Source organism: the organism of the source record quoted next, unplaced genomic scaffold, assembly GCF_019419815.1.
Source record: "Pyrus x bretschneideri cultivar Hongxiangsu unplaced genomic scaffold, Pyrus_bretschneideri_v1 Contig9, whole genome shotgun sequence".
NCBI lineage: Eukaryota > Viridiplantae > Streptophyta > Magnoliopsida > Rosales > Rosaceae > Pyrus > Pyrus x bretschneideri.
The window spans coordinates 835,697-855,361 of record NW_025999831.1 but is presented as its reverse complement, the minus strand read 5'-3'; the positions used below and the strand labels follow the sequence as shown (position 1 = coordinate 855,361).

Genomic DNA, 19,665 nt, shown 5'->3' with positions numbered 1-19,665 from the left:
CGTTGAATTACAACCTTCTTTCTCCAATTTTCTTTCTTTCTCATGTCTTTTCCTTTTTCATCTGTGCAACACAATGGTGCTCACCACATTCTCAACATAATGCTTTACTCAAAAAGTATTGGCAGTCCTTGACAATCTGTTAGCTTGGGCACATCTTTATAGATGCAAATGCTAGAAAAACACAGCAGTTATCAATGGATGTCATCACAACCTTTTGGCGAATGTTGGTATAGTTTGATAGATGCCCAACAAATGCTCGACAGAATGGTGCCATGAAATTTTTTTTGGTCGAAATCATGACGCATTGTTTTGATAAATAATTTGTGAGCAAAAAGATTAAGCATCCACATGCCTTTTCTATTTATCAAGTAAAAACAAGGATTTGGTTGACATATAACATATATGTACCACTACGCTATCACTCCCACCAACCTTGAAAAATATAAATATTTAAACCCACGTTTTTGCTTCCGTTTTAGCTCGCCCATACCCTGTTTATCGATGGGTTGAGCATTGTTCAACCCAATTCTTATCGAGACTTTCGGTTCCAATTTGTTTGGTATAAAAGACTATAATATTCAGGATAACACTAAATATGAATACATTCTCCATTTGATCAATTTTTTTATTTTTATTTTTAAAAAGAGCTAATATGGTCTTGAAAGAAGAACACACAATCAACCATAGACAAAACTCTGGATTTCAACCACCAATATGACAATGGACATAATCGGCACAACATGACATATCTAACGAGAGTATACTTGACAACTTAAACTCGCTATAATAAGAACACAAAACTCATCACAAAACTTGCATAAATTGAGACGGCATGCAAATAATGCAATCTAAATTTCTGGACTTACTACAAAGACAATACTTGACAAAAATTTAAATATTCTCTATTTTTTTATTTTTAGGTTAAATGTTCTCTTGCTTGATGGTATGCTGTCATAATATCAAACTACTCGTTCACTTAATTCAAATTTCTCGAGTCCAAATCATTTTTAAATACCTACATGTCCCCTATAAATTCGACAATGTGTATAAAGTAATATGAATCCCACGTATATTTTAACTTTAGCTACCTTCAACCAATAATGGAAGTTGCTAGTTAATTTATGGGTTGTGAGTTGCGTGAGTGGCAGCGAGAGGACAATCCACGACACTAGGGCACTTGCAGGGATTTTATTGGGAAGGAAACCCATGCATCTTCCCTAACGTAACTTTTTGAAAATATTTAAAATATATACTTTCTACAATGCTTGTTTTACACTGCAAAATCATGTGATGATCCAACTGTTTATCTAATTAATTAGTTCAAATTAATCAGACTTGCGAAGAAACTGCATCGCAAGATGTTCTTGTGGTATAGAATAGTAAAATAATTTCAAAAACACTATGACGATTTGCACCATATCTCATACGTACAAATAAATTCAACAGTATTCACAAATTTAAACTATATTTTGCATGCAAACAAATCCAATAGTTGTTCAAAATTGTGAATAAGAATTTAGGCAAATAAGTTCCACGATTTTTCACTAATTTAAACTGCTTGGCGATAAAACGTCAATCCGCAAGTCCAACAGTGAATTTAATTGACTGGTATTGTTTATCTAGCTGCCAGCAAATGGCTAGTCACCATATCCCGAAAAACGAAAGCGCTATTTGAGCTGCATCTTCACATATGTAAGGAAATATGTAATTATTATCGATGATCTAACTGGAGAGCACTGAGGATAATCAAACTGAATTTCTAATTATACACTCGAGCTTTTTCATCAGACAGACAGCTAGAGTGGAATCTATATATATATATTGATGACTGATAAGTGAGAACTTTCGGCAAAAGGATAAAAACTGCAATCATTTCCTCGCATGCAAGTCCGGAATCCAGATTAGGTTCTTCACCAGAACTCAATTATCTTTCACACCTTTTGGCTATGTCAATCTAATTAATCTTGATCCACTTGTACAAGAATTAGTGCAATGATTAAATTATCAATGAATCAAATAATTAAGGAGAATATTATATGAAACATGTTCATGTAGCAGAAGATTCTTGCTACATAAAGTAAAGATATAAAATACGAAGGTGGGAGTCGTGGGACAAATACTTTTGGTAAATTAATAAATTAAACTTAAAGATAACTGCGTTGTAAATTGTAATTAATTATGCTATATGTGCATGGAGTATTGGTTTATTAAGATTGACCAGTTCCTCTACTCCCAATGAATTGAAGTGTAATATGAATTTAAATATTTAGGATATAAAGACAAGAGAGAGATGAAGTTTTGTAAATGGTATGGAAAAGGCCGAACAGTTTTAGTCCAAAAATAAAGAATTTTAACAAAAAGCTTTAGATACTGTTTATTTTAACGAAAAATTATATTTTTACATTAAAAAGTCAATCCTATTACTATTTATTTTACCCTTTATTTTGTCCTTATCGTTAAAAATCAAAGTTTTGAAACTATTTTTATTAGTTTTTCTTAAAAAATAAAGGATGAACAGCTTTTACCATTGGTACCTGGGTTTTGCTGGTTTTAGTGGGTCTTGGTCAGACAGGTAAAGTTTCAGCGTGCACATTTCTTGTTTTCACCCTAATATCAGCATGTACGGTGTTATTTTTTGGCTACGTTGTCTTTTGAATAATTTGTTTGTTTGTTTTAAATATTTTGAGTGTTGTATGCGTGCGTGCTAGTACTCGGCTAAATAGTTTAAGGAAAATTATGTAATTCGAGAAAGCGTATAATGAGTTTTACTTCTAATCTAAACAAATCAAATATCGTACAAGAAGCAAGCGAGAGCTTTATACCAATCAATAAGGAAATAGAAGCGAATTTCTTTTTTTATTTTGTAATCATATTTATGTGATATAAAGAGGAAGAGGTTTGAATCAAAATCTTGATACAATAGTAAATGCTACACGTTCTTTATAGACTAAAGCGAACTTGATTTGCAAAACTTAAATTGAACGTAGAAACCATGTAATTTAACACCTAAGGTAAAATTAAAATGATTTTAAAAAGTACAGGCAGATCAATCCCCGCCTTTTTCATAAGAGTTTGGGTGGTTTATGAAGGACGAAAGTAAATACACTTTCATATATTGTGTCATGCATGCAATATTATATGTTTTGCCTTTTCTTCTATTGGAACAAAGAGAAATGATCTTCCACGCGTTTATTTTTATTTTTTTTTATTTGAAGGAATTTCAAACCCAAATTGAAAGGAAAATTCAGCAAGTTTCATTGGTGCAGATGAATTTGAAATTTAAACAAATCACAAATCCTTAATGGCATATATATTTTCGTTAGAAAGTTTATTCTATTAGGGTTGGCTCTTGGCTGATCGTCTCGAAAATGAAATGTTATGGTATCATTCCGTACGTTCATTTTTATTTTATTTTAGAATTATTTTTTAAAAGCGATCTTATTTGTTGAATGCTACAAATGAATGATTTTGAATCGCTGCACACAGTTAAAAATTAGTCACGAAATGTTTAACCTTAATCTTTAAAGAACATAAATTCTTGTACGATCACACAAAAAACCTATTCCAAGATATTGATTCTATTAACCATCAAGGGTGGTCTAGTGGTTGTGTACGAATTTAAAATCAGTATTCTACGTGGCACATTTCATGATCAATTCCTAACGTTAATGAATCACACGATAATGCTTAGGAGGACGATGAAATACCTTTATAAACATTTTCAACCCCTAAAAATATAAACTATTATGATAAAGCTACCAATTAATCTATCTTTTAATATAAAAATGAAGATATTGATTCTATTTCTATATAAAGGCAAGCATGTAATGCTCTAGCAATACCAAAAAGTAAATCATTAACTAAACAAACATTCTCACGTCAATGTTGAGTTATAATTTCAGGTTAAAAAAAGCAAACTCCAAAACTGTTAAATCAAGTCGGTCACGCGTCACTCCATTCGAAATGACTGCAACAAGAGCAACCCAGAAAAAGAAGATAAAAAGTAATATATATTAAAGTCCAACAAATAAAATATTTTAAAGTTTTAAATTAAAGTTGAATTTATGTGAAGTGTACTGGACAAATAGAGAGGATATTCGATGGGTCCTCTTTATAAGGATGAAAATCTTTCAATAATTTATGTTTATTGTATATTATAAGGTCAGTTTTTATCAAATATTATTTATATTTAATTTTAAATAAAAAAATTTATAATAATTTTTTTTCATACGATATATGATAAACAAATATAATTAAAAAATCTTACCATCCTCACAAAAGGAGCGGACGAGTAGCTTTGGCTGGACAAAGGCAAAAAAAAAAAAAAAAAAGGTACGACTCAGAGCCAGGGACCGAGTCAGCCACTGAGCCAAAAGCGACAGTGTACGCTCTAACCCACCCACACACATTTCCGCATCTCTATTTCTGTACACTGTTTATTGCCATTTTACTATAATTTTATTTTATTTTCTTTTGTTGTTCTCTATTTTTTCCTTCTGAATTGTCATATTAGTCTCGGAGAAAATCTGTAAGGTATGGGTATATTATTAATATGACGGTCCACAAATCAGGAATACAAAAAAAAAAATTTAACTTTGCTCCAAGTTCATTTTTAATTATCTATGTGACCAATTCAAAAACTTTATGCTTACGATTAAAACTGTTTATATTATAAATCACCTGTAATTATTTCTTAAAAAAATCAATTAAATATGAGGTCGTTTAATTAGCGAATTATATGAAAATAGATGAAAAATTTTGGAAAAAAAGTTATGAACCGACTATCTATTTGCTAACTAAAAAACTTTAATTTTAAATAATTTTTTATAAAGATAATTTTTTTACAAAATAATTTATAATATAAATAATGTCGATTATAAGCACGAAGTTTTGCACATACAAAAGTACGTAATTTTTTTATAGGGAAACACGGGACTCTCTGACATCTCATGTTTTTAGTACAATTCTCCGTACCAACACTATAAAATTTTGTGTAAAAAATATGAAGTGGTGGAGAGTTCTACTTTGAAATAGTCTCTTTAGCATTTATCTTCTCTTTTTTATATATACGGCATGGATCATTGGCACGAAATGTTATGATGGTGACATGTAAATTTTTGAAGGTCAAACTGTGAAGTAATCGAAATCGACGGCTGCCATGCTCTTACTTTATGGTGCATTGAGTTAATTACCAAGAACAATTATACTTCTTTTTCTTTGTTCTGTCAATCAACAAATATACTCTTTACTGTATGATTGTAAGAGTTGAGATCGAAATTGATCCTCTGTACTATTTTTTTTTCCTTTCTAGATTCTACCCCTTGTATTCAAATTGAAACTGCTCCCCAAATTACAATTTAATTTATATGGTGTCAGGATTTTTTTTTTTGTTACACCGATATATTTATGCTAAGAAACGAGGGTATAAATAAGTTATTAACTCGTTAATTACGAAATTCATTGTTATTTTTCACTTACAAAAGTAGATAAATAGCTACAAACAGTAGCACTAAGTAACGGTGTCATGATCATAGTTAACATGCATAGTTGTTTCGGTCATAAAAACCTTAATTATAATTAGCAAAAAGTTGTGGGCCCAACTTTTTGTATAGTTGTACCGTCAAGTCTTTAACCGAGTATGTAAGATCATCTTCAATGAAGAGGGTTAAAGATACAAAAGTAAAAAAATGACTTGATTTGTTTAAAAATTTATCTCGAACCGATGACTGGATTGTAATTTTATGGAACTCACCATACTATTATTTGGCCAAATGGGCATCATGCTGGTCAAATGTAGTCTCTTTCTTAGCCTTTTTCTGGGCACACCTCTTCAGTTGTAATAATTGATTTAAATTCAACGGCTATATTTGACAACACCCAACAATAGTTTAATTAAAATAACAATAAATTTAAAGTATAAATTTAAAACTAATAAATTATTGAGGGAACTATATTTAGCCTATTCGATTAGATATGATATATGAGTATGACATGCAATTGTTCATTTAAAAATAATTTTTTACAAAACTATAATTTTGGACAAAATTATATTTAGCTATTCCAATTGGAAATGTCTTAAAAAACCTTACGAGTGGTTACAAATTTATCACAGCTTTGCTAAGTTGTAACTCTTTGTTTTTACAGAAGATTTGTTGTCGATTTCCCTTTACAAATGACGTGATTGATGATTAGTTCGTTAAAAGACAATGAAAAGAGAAGACTGATTGATTTAAGGTGGTTGATTAGTCCATTTCATCGTCACATATCATAACTTGGGACCATAAGGAAAGGAATTTAAATTCACTTCGGGTCTTTCTCTTCAGAGTTAAAAGATCAAAAATTCAAACTAATTAAGAGAGAGATGGAGATTCGAATTCTTAATTTGTATGAGATAAATTAAAAGAATAGACCAATATGGACCATATGATTTAAAATGAACAGTTTAGATCTTTGAATTTGTTGGCAACAGACGTAGAAATTTGGAGAGTTCTCAGGACGGACTGTGAATGGTGTGTTATATTATTATGTGATTACTACGTGTCCAGCTGTAAAGTGAGGATGGAGTAATGGGACTGCATTTATGGGTAGTAGAGTACAAAGTCCTGTGCGTTGCTAAAAGTAAACAACCGTGGCCAAAGGCAGGGCCTTTCCATTTTGTTGTCGTAAACTCACAGCCTATCACCGCCACCTCCAAAGTCTATCTCCAAATGTCTGCCTCAATTGCAAGCTGTTTTCCTTGCATTGTATGTGCCAATAATAGGTACGTATGTAAAGATCAATTTCAAAACCCATAAAAAAAGTAAGTGGTTAAGACTCACTAAATTGAATTTCGTGATTTTGATTCCTTTATATTGGTTGGGTTTGATTCTAAAGACCCTCTTTATACAATATTTTGAGTTTAATATATAGTTGTGAAACTCGTTGAGTTCACACTGATCTCAAACGCATAAATGTTATTTTATGTAATAAACTTGGATCACAAGATTGGAAGTGCCTGTAGTATCTCCTATGCGGATAATAAGATTTTTTACGGTGTTCTATAGTATTAGATATTTTAGATTTTTAACACTTATAATTTTGAACAAAACAAAAATTAAGATTTAATAGTAAGTACGGAATATAAGATACTTCAGAGCACCATAAAATTTTTGTGTGGAGAATATGTTGTATAAATCCAATATGGTCATCTGATGAGTGAGGTAATCAATAGTATTTGCTATATTTATCGAAATCTTTAGTCATTAGATCCTTACTAACACATCGAGCTCTCCATTTGTTTCGTTCATCTCATATAACGCGAAACGTAGTAAAATTTTTGCCCTCATAAACTGCTAACATTGTAACAAGGTGAAAGCTAGACTTTGACCCAACTAAAAAAACATATTATTCTCTCCAATTAAAAAAACATGGGTTAAAAATTAAAGAGAAAGCAAGAAGATTGTTGGGGCATATGATTATGGATCTCGGGAAAGAAGGTACGCGGAAACCTTCACCTGACCGGGTCCTTGCACTGCACTGCACAGGCAGGCTGCCTCCTCTCCTCTTCCTCTCGCGATTCTTGTGTTAATTTCAATAAGATATTATACATGTATAATATCTTATTGAAATCATATTGTTCGAACAAGTTGACTATCGTTGATGTTCTAAAAATGGAAATCAGTTTTTTATGGTTCATTCGATTTTAGTGCTAATTTAGCTTCGAGCTGAATTGGTTTTGTCTGTTTTTATTTTTAAAAATAAATGAGTACCTTATACATAAACGTCACATATCCTCGGTGGGGGATATTTTGGTCAAAGTAGTTCTGCTACTAAAATGCCCTTCAAAAGTAGTAAGGTAACATTATATCAACTTTTGTAATGAAAGTTACTTTCTATCTTTATCCGTTACTTTGCAGTAGTTTAAGGACCAACTTAGTACAAAAAAAAAAAAAAAGGTTTGAAGAACCAGAATGGAAACTCTAAAAATTTGGAGGGAAATGCCAAAGTAACCCTATAGAATACCAGTAAGTGACAAAATAAAGAGGAGACATACGATGTACAATTTGTATTTGTATATTTTGGATTTTGGACAAACTGTGTAAACAAATTGGTATTTTCAAGTAATTTCCGCAGACACATAAATTTGTTGGTCTGGTGAGTGAGATGCGTAGAAAGACTCACCCTCCAAACCGGATCCTATTCCCTACTCGCTCAGTGCTCTCTGCTGCTGCCACCAATTTGCGACCATATTTTTTCTTTTTGAATTTTTTATTTTTTCACACCGATATTTTATTTAGAAAACTAATAAAAAGAATTTAAAAATTTTAAATTTTAACAGTAATGGTGAAATAAAGTGTAAAATAAATAGTACCAGAATTAACTTTTTAATGTAAAAATATAATTTTTCTTTAAAATGAATAGTACCAGAAGTTTTTCGTTAAAGTTCTGTATTTTACTATATTTATATCTCTTTTTATATTACTTTAACTAGTTTAGATAAGGAATCAGTCACTAATTAAATATCGAACATTCAAAGTAAAAACAAATGTATTACAGTTTTGTTACTTATATAAGTTAAAAATGTAATATTTTCTTTATAAATGAAAAAGAATCTCACTAACCAGTAATTGCCGTGACCATGTTTTTTCAATGGGAAAAGTTAAGAAGACTTTGTTAAAAATAGGATTCTCCGTGAACTTTCCGGCACTTCATGATTTTGTACAATTTACATTCTAATAATATAAAATATTATGTAAAAATATAAAGCAGCGGAGAGTTTACAGAGTTTACTCTTTTTCAATATTTGACCCGTATTTATTTCTTCCCATTATTTTATAATAATTCGCATATCACCATCTCAGCCTCGATTTCTACCCCCTGCTCCCTTCAGATTTGAATCATGAAGTCTCCTCATTCCTTCCTCTCTCTCTCTCTCTCTCTCTCTCTCTCTCTCTATGCTCCTATATTAGCTTCCATCTTCTCAGAGCCTTCAAAACCTCCCTCCTTTGAAAGCTGAAACCTCTTCAACTTTTTGATTTGATGCAGCTGAAATTTATCGTCCAAAATCTGTTTTTGCTTAATTTGTTACACTAATCCGTTTTTTTTTTTTTTTTTTTTTTTTTTTTTTTTACAAAAATCCCCTTTGAAAGCTGCAAGCTTTTTTAGATGAACATGGCGGCACAGAAGCACTTACACGAGCTGCTAAAAGAAGACCAGGAGCCGTTTCTGCTCAAGAACTACATTGCCGATAAACGCTGCCAGCTGAAAAGTGTTTCCACCAAGAGCCAACAAAACTTACAGGTCAAAAAACGCAGACCCATCTCCCAAGTTTCAAACTTTCCCGGCAATCTCTGCAAAAACGCCTGCTTTTTCTCCCTCCAAGACTCGCCGGACCTCAGGAAATCCCCGCTCTTTGACTTCTCGTCGCCAGCGGCCAAAAGCCCATGTAAAAGCCCCAACGCCATCTTCCTCCAAATTCCGAACAGAACTGCCGCCCTGCTCGTGGAAGCCGCGATGAGGATTCAGAAGCAGTCGGCGAATTCTAAACCAAAAACCCAGAACAAAAATCACGGGTTCGGGCTATTCGGGTCGTTTTTGAAGAGGTTAACGAATCGGAATTTGACCCGAAAGCGGGAAGTCCACGGCGAGGGTGGGGTTCAGGTCTCGGTGAATGACATTCTCCGGTGGGATTCGTCAGTCGGGAGGAGAAAGATTTCTTCCGATCAGGTGGAGGAAAAGGTTGAGTCTTGTTTGGAAGTTGAGGACAAAAGTGCTTCTCTGATAAGCACTAGGAGGCCCAGCAGTGCGGTGTGGTCCGAAACCAATGAAGCCACTTCAAGCAGCTGCAGCCAGTCTGAGGAGGACACAGCCGATACAGATTATGCTTGTAATTGTGAAAAGCTTATTGCTTTTTGCGAAAGCCCTTTCCGTTTCGTCCTCCAACCAACCCCCCCTCCGTCCGGCAGCCGGACGCCGGAGTTCACGTCGCCGGTGACGTCCCCTAGTCGCCACAAACAAGAGGTTTGTCTTTTTCTTTGGCTTTTACCAACTCTGTTTTTTATTGCCATGACTAAATAATTTAGACACCGAGCTGGGGACTCGGTCTGCTTAACGGACGGTCCGAGTCAACTCACTGGGGAACTTACAGAATTGTCGGCAACATGATCAATTTTGTATAGATTTGGGGTTGGAAATTTAGGCAGATTGGAGGGTTATATGTGTCAATTTGTGTGATCAACAAGTGTATACTTTTTGTATGTAAGTGCTGCATTGTAAATCTCTTTGTTGCAAGACACCGTCTAGTAATATTATTTGATAGGAAAAGACAAATTTGGCCTTGTTTTCCTGTGTTGGATCCCATCATGGAGTCCCGACATTTGAAAAATTATGTACTTTCTGTTGTTGGTCAGACACATTCTCTAAAATTTATAAGAAAAGTCAATCGGCCATGCAATTATGGATCTGGGATTTAATCTAAATTGTTATTTTATTTCTTAATTACATATTAGTGTTTTGATTAGGGTTTTGATGTGTTAATAGGAGGAGGGGTTGAAGAAGTCCCAAGCAGAAGTGGAGGAGGCGGAAGAGAAGGAACAATGCAGTCCTGTTTCTGTATTGGACCCTCCGTTCCAAGACGACGACGAGGCACGTGACCGTGACGGTGAGGACGATGACGACGAAGACGGTTGTGATTTGGAGTGCAGCTATGCCAATGTACAGAGTATGTAATAATTCCCATGCTATACTAAACTTTTGTACCCTTGTTTGTTTGTGTGGTCCATTTCATTGAGCTTGTTACTGTTTGTTATGTACTACATGAAAATGCTTAGCAAAGATTGTTTTGTCATGACACCATGCTTATCTTTGTGGGATCCATAGCCGGATTGCATCTCCATGTTCTTATCGAGTGTTGGCTCAGATCGTATTGGTCAGAACGCTTGTTTTATTGCGTTCTATACTGATGCAACGTACGTGGATTTGCAGTTATAACTGCATATGTGACCCACTGTTTGTTTTCTGATGTCAATGTGCGTATGTTAGTTCAACCCTAGTCGTTCATTTCAAATTTGTGTACTGTGTTTTGAAAGTTTTTGGCGGTTTTCGGTTTTGATCAGACCCTTGTTTTTTATTTATAGGCTCATTGATTCCCCTGCTTCAAAATATGGCAATCATTAATCTAGTTTCTGCATTTTTTTTTCTTCCTGTTTTGTGGTGGAACCCGTTGGAGGCACGAGAGTTGTTCCCTTCCCCCGCTCTGTTTTTCCTCGCATCATTACAACTAAATAGAGTTCCGTATATAGGACATGAGAGTAGGAGAGGTTCAGTTCAAAGTTTCGAAATTAGAACTGCACATTAATAGAAGTTGGAAGTATGCATATGTTTGTGTATGTGCCTTTATTTTATTTACCCATCACAGGAACAAATGTTGGTTCCCATATGTGGTAATTAACGTAATAGGTTATTTTTGAGTGTATGGACAAGCCTAATAGCACTTTTAAAATTTTCAAACAAGTAACTAATTTGGTATTTCCTGCGTTGAATTTGCAGGAACAAAGCATCACCTTCTGCAGAAGCTTCGTAGATTTGAGCAATTGGCGGGGTTAGATCCAATTGAACTCGAGAAAAGAATGCTAGAAGAAGATGATGATGATGATGAATGCGAAGAAGATGAGTCTGATACATCAGATAGCAGCAGTGAAGAAACTCTTGATGGGCTTCTCAGAGAAGTACTTTCCAAATTAAACTTTCCTTGTAACAAAAGAATCCCGAAGATGTGCAGATATTGGCCATGGATCTCATTGTCGAGGAGCAGAGAGAAGATGATTCGTCCGACAGAAGAGAAGAGGTGGTGAGACAGGTCTGCAAGAGATTCGAGTCCTGGAAAGAGGTGGAGTCGAACACCATTGACATGATGGTGGAACAAGATTTTCGAAAGGAGCTCGACGAGTGGAAGAAAAGTCAAGATCAAGTGGGAGAGACTGCAATGGAGATTGAACTTGCCATCTTTAGCCTGCTGGTGGAGGAAATGGCAATTGAACTAGTTTGATTAACTCGAAAATTAATCAACCGGGAAAGGCTTGATGTTAAGGGGACTATTCCAAAGAGTTTTGGCATAAAGTTTTAAATTTTTGTTTCCAAATCAAAATATGATCACTTGGAGATAGTCTGACATGCACTGTGAAGCAGGAAATAGGCATAAGATGGTAGCATGCCAGAGGAAGTAATTAGAGGGACTTGGGGTTAGGTGGGTGACATGTATATGGATCATGTATGTAGTTGAGGGGCACCGGTGTATCTACGTATCCGTACGTATTTAGACATGGCATGTACAATTCTTGGCCCTTTTAAATACCCATATTATTTCCTAAATTTTATCAGTTTTGCATTTGTAATTTCTATTCTTCTTTTCTCGGCACTCTTTCACTTGTGTTATAACTTTTGAACTGAACAACTCATTTAAAGAATAAATGCACATAAACAACGAGAGTAGTGTAGAAGAAGAAATTATGCGTGGAAATCATTACTCTTTTTACACAAAAACAACAAGAATACTGTCTAAAGGAAAAGGTACGTGAAAATCATTACCCTTTTTGCACAAAAACAACGAGAATAGTGTTTAAAAGCATAAAACTTTAGTACATCAAAGTATGATAAAACGAGAAAGATTCAGAAAGTGTCAAGGATCCAATAAAGTGGAAACCTACACTTTACCAAACCAATATTCTTTGGCAAGGAAGCCAAGCAATTGAGTTGAAGAGTGTCTTGACAAACGAATAAAGCTAAGGACTTGAGACACTTAACACGAATTGATAAGCCTTGTTGTTCTTCTTTTTGGTTTTTGCTTATATTGGATAAAATTAAGTTGGGATAATGATATGTTAATCTTGTCTTTTTGCAATAATTGACATTATTGAACCCTTTATTAGTTCAATGTATTGTAGTATGTGACTAACTAGTACTCGGGAGTGTTGCAAAGTTCTCTCATCTTCTAATTTAAATCTTCTCAATTCTACTCATGTCACGTGTACTCTATTAGTACGCAAAACTAATTAGTATTGTGGTAGTGATAGGACTGTCTACTCGGCTATATTATTGACCAAGATCATAGCTACAAAACAATCATTTTATTAAGTGGACACTGTTTGACTTCTTACATGTAAAAAGTCATTTGTCCTTAGTTGTCGATGACAATTTAATATATATAGTCTGAAAATATCTCATTAAAATAGAAAGTTTTGTTTTGTTTTGTTTTTTTTTTTTAACATGTCATAATATAATTGATCTGCTAGAAGAGATGACTCCTTACATTTAAAGAGCCAAACATTTTCATATGAAACATCAAGGGAGTGGAAGTAGAAAAACGAAAAGTGGAAACGGAAGTGGATCAATTTCGAATGGCTAGATATTCACACCCATTTAACTAATTATTGACTAGATGCGAGCTACATAGCAACCTTCTTTGCATACGCATTTTTGCTTAGACATTTATGCATCTAAGTTCGAATTTCTTTTTATGAATATTTATATGAGTTTAGAGTAGAGTATCGTTGTTATAATTCCTCGTTTCATAAGTCTCTTCTCATATGCCCCATAGGCTTGTAAGTTTGGCAATAGTTTAGGGTCCTCTGGGTTGGTGTTAGCCTGGTTCGGTTTGTTGTTAGCATTTCTAGGCCCATATCTCTTGCTTCTTTCACTTATAACATGGGTAGGATAAATGACGGACCCAAACGGCCGGTTGGACCGGTAGGCTAAAGATACAAATCAAACTCTTCTTAAAAAAACTAGAAACTACGTAAAATACAGAGGTATTCGTTGATTTTCACCTGAATTTGTAAATAATTGTCAATTTTTTTTTATGAATTTTAATTTTAATCAATTACTCCCTCTGAATTGTTATAATTGGCCAATTTTCTCTCTAGACTTTAATTTAGCTAGTTGCCTCTTTGAATTTTTTTTAGAGTAAAAGTCCATTGTTCATGATATACAAAGACACGCATATGAAAAACAAATCAATGACCTCTAAAAAGCCTTGACGAACAAAACCTAGTGGGAAAAAACTCAACGAAGGAAAGAGGCCCCACATGCATATTAAACTTAGACCTTCACCACAGACTTAGAGTGGCGAAGGTCCATAAGCCCCAATGGACCAGTATCCACCCACATTGATAACTCACAACATTGTAGGCTGAATCGGGCTAGATGATGTGCAATCCCATTAGCATCCCTTGAAACATAGTTCATGAACACTTGGTTCACATGCAAAAAAGCTCGAATGCTATTGGCATAAGCACCATCAGCAGCCAAGCACTCCTTATCTTGGTTAATTAATTGGACAGACCTCAATGAATCTGATTCCACTATCAACTGAACACAACTAAAGTTCAGGGCCAATTCCAATGCTTTCTTGATCACATGAAGCTCTAAAGTAAGGATTGAAATCAGAGGAGCAGACATAGACAACACACATACAAGATCACCATTAGACCCACGAACAATCGCTCCAATTCCACAACATCCATTCATCACATCCATCCCACCATCAACATTTAATTTGAAAAAACCCACCGTCGGGGGGACCCATGAACTGATTCGATGTTCTGGCGATGAAGTACTTCTATGGGCAATGACGAATCTAGGATTTTAGTATAGGGTGGTCCTAACTTCTCAAACCCCGAATCAGACCATGATACCAAATCCACTATTTTTTTCCTCATGCAACTATGGCAGCAAGGAAAGAAAGGTGGTGCAAGTCGCGACCTGTGAGTGGGTAGGTGCAGATGTCCTTCCATGGCAAAGAGAGGGTTGGAATATGAGTGGGCAAGGTTGGGTTCGACGGAAGATGTTTTGGCGGAGGGGAGGGCTTAGCGGGGGAGAGGCTTTTGCAGATGAGATTTGTGGCAGACAACAACATAGGCTTAGAAGGAGAGATTGGCTGTTTGGTTATGGGTGCAATGTTAGAGTTGGTTGTTTGGTTATAGATTTAGAGAGAGTTTTGGTTGACATGTGTCTTTTATTTATTAGTGGTCAGTAAAACAATACAGTGATTAGTCAGTGTCTAAATATTATCTTTTTTAATGGTTTGGCTCAAAATGTATCGTTTTGGCCAAGTAATGTGAAAGAAAAGGTCATATTCTTTCTCCTTCTGTTTTGCAGAAGGTGCTCGGCGGCCATGGTTGCTCTTTTCCTCCACCACAGCTCAGATTTGGGTGTTCCTTGGAGGTTTTCATAGCCACTTTTCTGAGCCTTTGGGTGGTCCTGGGACCACCTTGGTCCCTTAATAGACCATGGAGAAGATTCATAGTTGTTCACATTAGGGATAAAATTCAAACAAAAAAAATACATAGTGAATTAGGGGAAGAGAAGAAGAAGAAAAATACAATATGTTGTCTACATTATGGATAAAAGTTTAGATGGTTAATCAGCTAAATTAGTGTTGAAGAAGGATATTGGCCAATAACAAAAGTTAGGAGGGTAATTGATCAAAATTAAATTTCATGAAAAAAATTGTCAACTCCTTATAAATCTGAGAAGATAAAATCGACAAATAACTCTGAAATATAAAGCACCTGTTCACCTTTCTTCCACGTGTGGAACAAATAGTTGGGAACGAAATCAAATTTTTTCAGTACTGATGCACGTGCCATTATTTTAAAAGGAATACAATTTAAGCACATGATCTTTTGTGGGACAAGTCACACCCAACAGGACCAACATTTAATTACGTTTTCCAAATGGTCCAAAATCTGACTTCTAGTAGCGCACTGCCAAATTCCACAAATAATGTATATAAAACTCAGTACTGGTGAATAATTGGACGCACCACCGTCCTCAACCTCTCATAGTTTAATGGGGATCTTGTTCTACAAAAATCCTAAAACATAAATATATTGAACAAGAATGTTAAGGAATCTCTCTTTAAAGTGAAATTTTTTATAGACATGTCATCTCATATTTTTAGCGCAATGTTTCATAATGTTGGCACGAGAATTAAGTTAAACTGTGAGATAGTAGAGAATCCATAAAAAGTTTCATTTTAAAAGAGTCTCCTTAATATTTATCTATATGGAATAGTCTACAAACGGAGAATATATTTTTACTTACTATGATTTAGTACATTTATTTTCACATAAAATTAGAAGTTAAAGGTTGAATATCCTGAATCACAAGTTTGATAAATTTATTTCTATATTGTTGCATTAAAAAAGAAAAAAACTTTGCGTACATTGGGAATCATTCCATGTGTTGTAATACAAGTGAGGACATAGTTGATATGGAGAAATTTTTATACATAATGAAAATGCAAAGTCACGTGGTATTCCATTTCACCTGTTATAATAAGAATGAATAACATAATTGATGTCATATTTCAAAATATTTTAATAAAAATTAATCACATATTATAAAGTTGAATGATAAAGATGACTGTGTTTTAAGGGGCGTTTGTTACACCTCTTTAGGATGGACTGGCTTGGACTGGCTTGGACTAGCTTAAATAAGACCATAATCCTGCGTCTTAGACTAAAATAAATAGGACTCGCCCCGACTAAGAGTCCTTCCTCGCTTCGCTAACCCTAGCTATCTAATCCCAAGCTTTCCCTTGGTGTTAAGGCGGACTAGAAAGGAAACGAGGCCAACATCCCCAATCCCCAACTTTCACTCCAATCCCTCTGTGCTCCACTTCTTCTTCTATGGTGCCGTCATCATGGCCAAGCTGTGGGTTGCTACACCGCCCAAGTACCCAACCCAACCTTCAAAGAAACCCATCAATAACATTCAACCATCCAGAAGGCAAACAAACAATTTCCATGGAATTTTATAGAATATTTGTGAAAGAAGAACAAAAATTGAGGAAAGAAAAAGGTGCAGTACTCCGCCTTCTTCTTCTGTGCGCTATGCGGATTAAGAGGTTACTATCCAAATTGTTGTTGTCGGTAGATGATACGGCCAAAATCAGTGTGTCGGTGGTGACCTACTGTCGTTGGACGGTATACCCGAGAAGTGGATCGAGAGGTTAGCGATGAAGGATGGGGGTTTTTAGGGATCGAGAGGTTAGTGATGAAGGTTTGAGATGGGTTTTTGAAGTCTTAATTAAATTGCGAATCTAGGTTGTCTTGAATAGTAGTGTGATCTAGGTTGTCTTGAATAGTAGTGTGATCTAGGTTTGTGAAATGAGCATTGATTGTTAGCTTGTAATTTCACGAATTCAATTGGAGGGTTTCATAATTTTCTTTTATTTTAATAGAAAATAAATTAAAATATAATAATAACAATAATTTATTGTTAGTCTAGCTTCTAGTCCAACACTGCACTAAAAGCTTCACTAAGCTAGTCCAGCTTAGTCTAGTCTAAGTCAGTCCAGCTTAGTCCCTGAAGCTAGTCCAGTTCGAGATAGTCCGATACAACAAACGCATCCTAAGTGTATTGAAAATTACTTGGTGATATTTCCATAACTTTATATATTAATAAAATAAATAATTGATGACATTAAATGTCTCGGATAAATCATAAAATCTCTTGTCGAAAAGCTAAGATATACTTTAATTAAAAATAAATAAACATTATGAAATGGCCATGGTAACCTACCATCTATGACTTGCGCATCAGAGAAATGGTCCCCTGTCCAGTCTCCACCCATCAAAATAGAAATCAAAGTAGATAGTATATAAAACATAAAGCACTTTAGAGCCTTTTTCTCCCACGTGGGGTTTTACATTTCTGGAACCCCCAGCACTTCCACGTTTAAATATTTTTCAAATACACCTGGGACCTCAATCCACAAAATGACATTCAACACGTTTAAAATACTTGCATGCAACATTGGTCACCTTCAATAGCTTTCTTTCTTCTTCTATAACTATCAATATCCCTCATTTGCAAATCCTAGCTAGATACTTCTTCATTAACAATGGCAAATTTAACCGATGATAGATCGTCTTCAACTTCGATTATTTCTGTTCCAACCCTAATGCAAACTAGTATGGGGGTGGTTAAAAAGAGAAAGGCAGGGAGGAAGAAGTTCACAGAGACTAGGCACCCAGTTTACAAAGGTGTGAGGCAAAGGTGTGGGAAGTGGGTGTGTGAGCTGAGGCAACCGGATCACAAGAAATCACGGATATGGCTCGGAACTTTCACTAGCCCTGACATGGCTGCTAGGGCTTATGATGTTGCAGCCTTGGCTCTCAAGGGTGAGTCTGCTTCACTCAACTTTCCTAACGAGGCAACTGCTTTGCCGCGCTTCGAGTCGAATGCTTATACCGTAAAGGACATACAACGTGCTGCCTTAGAGGCTGCCGAGGCATTCTTGGAGGTTAAAGGTAAAGCCTCTTCATCTTCTTCTTTGAAGTTGGAGAAGGTAGAGGAAGAAGAGGTGAGAAAAGTTGTGTATTTGGATGAGGAGGAGTTGTTCAACATGCCGGGGTTGATTGATAGCATGGCTGAGGGTTTGATCCTCACTCCACCATCCCTGCAAAAGGGTTTTAATTGGAACGAATATGACGACGACGACTGGGGGAATAATACTACTGACATTTCCTTGTGGAGTGACTGATTCTTTTCAATATTTTTTCTGGCGGGCGGGTACTTCTATTTATTCTTAATTTGAATTTGATCATCTTGTAGTTGCTCGTTCAATTCAATATATGCAAGTGAGTGAGACATATAGAATTACATTTAAATTTAATTTATATTCCTTTTTAATTAGTGGGTTGTGATCCATGATTACTTATACTACATTTTATATCTCTATCAATCTACTATGTGTCACCCTTTATATGTGTGTTATTTTTGTCATTAATAGTATGTTGAATTTGATTTGAAACATTTTCATTATTATGAAGATAAGTAACACTAGGCCAAAATCGACATATGAGAGTTGGAATTGACAAAAAATAAGGCATGACGACTGGAAGGAGAGATTCAGTATTTGAGGAAGTATTTATCAATTAAGTCTTGTCATCTAGTTATATGAATAATACTTGGCAAATTAAACGATGAGTAGGAGTTCCTACTCAAAACTTTTTGTTTTTAATTTATAAATTTTCGTGTTTATAATCATAACCGTTTCTATCATAAATCATTTTATAAAGATCATGTCTACAAAAAATCAATTAAAAGTAGGGTATTTTTAGTCCTTGAATTGTATAAAAATAGATAGACGAAAATAGTAAAAGCATTACAAACCGTCTATTTATTTTCTACAGTTGATTGACTTAATGACCTTAGTTTTAATCCATTTTTTTGCAAAGATGATTTTTACAAAGTGATTTATAGTATGAACGGTTCCGATAATATATAAGCACAAAGTTTTGTGAGTCAGACATGAATTTTGAGTAGCCAAGCATTGCTCTAATTATATATGAACATTGCTTGGCTACTCAACAATGAGTAGGAACTCCTACTCAAAATAATTACAGAGCATTGTGCTTATAATCAGAATCTTTCATATTATCAATCACTTTGCAAAGATCATCTCTACAAAAAAAAAAAAAAAGAATTAAAACTAAAGTCATTTAGTCAATCTATTGTAGCAAATGCGTAGATCCGGTCCATAATGCTTTGCCAATTCCTTTCATCTATTTTTATACAATTAGATGACTAAACAACCTTAGTTTTAATTGATCTTTTACAAAGGTAATTTTTATAGAGCGATTTATAATGTGAACGGTTCCGATCATGAACTAAAAGTTC

The 19,665-nt window shown here is 34.7% G+C and overlaps 2 protein-coding genes across 2 annotated transcripts; both read left to right on the top strand.

Moving 5' to 3' along the window:
• The first annotated feature begins 8,808 nt into the window (after nucleotides 1–8,808).
• LOC103944430 lies at nucleotides 8,809–12,348 on the top strand. Its single transcript, XM_018646741.2, has 3 exons — nucleotides 8,809–9,999; nucleotides 10,519–10,699; nucleotides 11,527–12,348. Exons 1-3 carry the CDS (start codon nucleotides 9,145–9,147, stop codon nucleotides 11,829–11,831), a joined length of 1,341 nt encoding a protein of 446 aa, XP_018502257.2. The 5' UTR covers nucleotides 8,809–9,144; the 3' UTR covers nucleotides 11,832–12,348.
• A 5,528-nt stretch (nucleotides 12,349–17,876) lies between these two features.
• On the top strand, nucleotides 17,877–18,723 carry LOC103944290 (dehydration-responsive element-binding protein 1B). Its single transcript, XM_009354714.3, has one exon. It carries the CDS (start codon nucleotides 17,885–17,887, stop codon nucleotides 18,524–18,526), a length of 642 nt encoding a protein of 213 aa, XP_009352989.3. The 5' UTR covers nucleotides 17,877–17,884; the 3' UTR covers nucleotides 18,527–18,723.
• The last annotated feature ends 942 nt before the right edge of the window (nucleotides 18,724–19,665 follow it).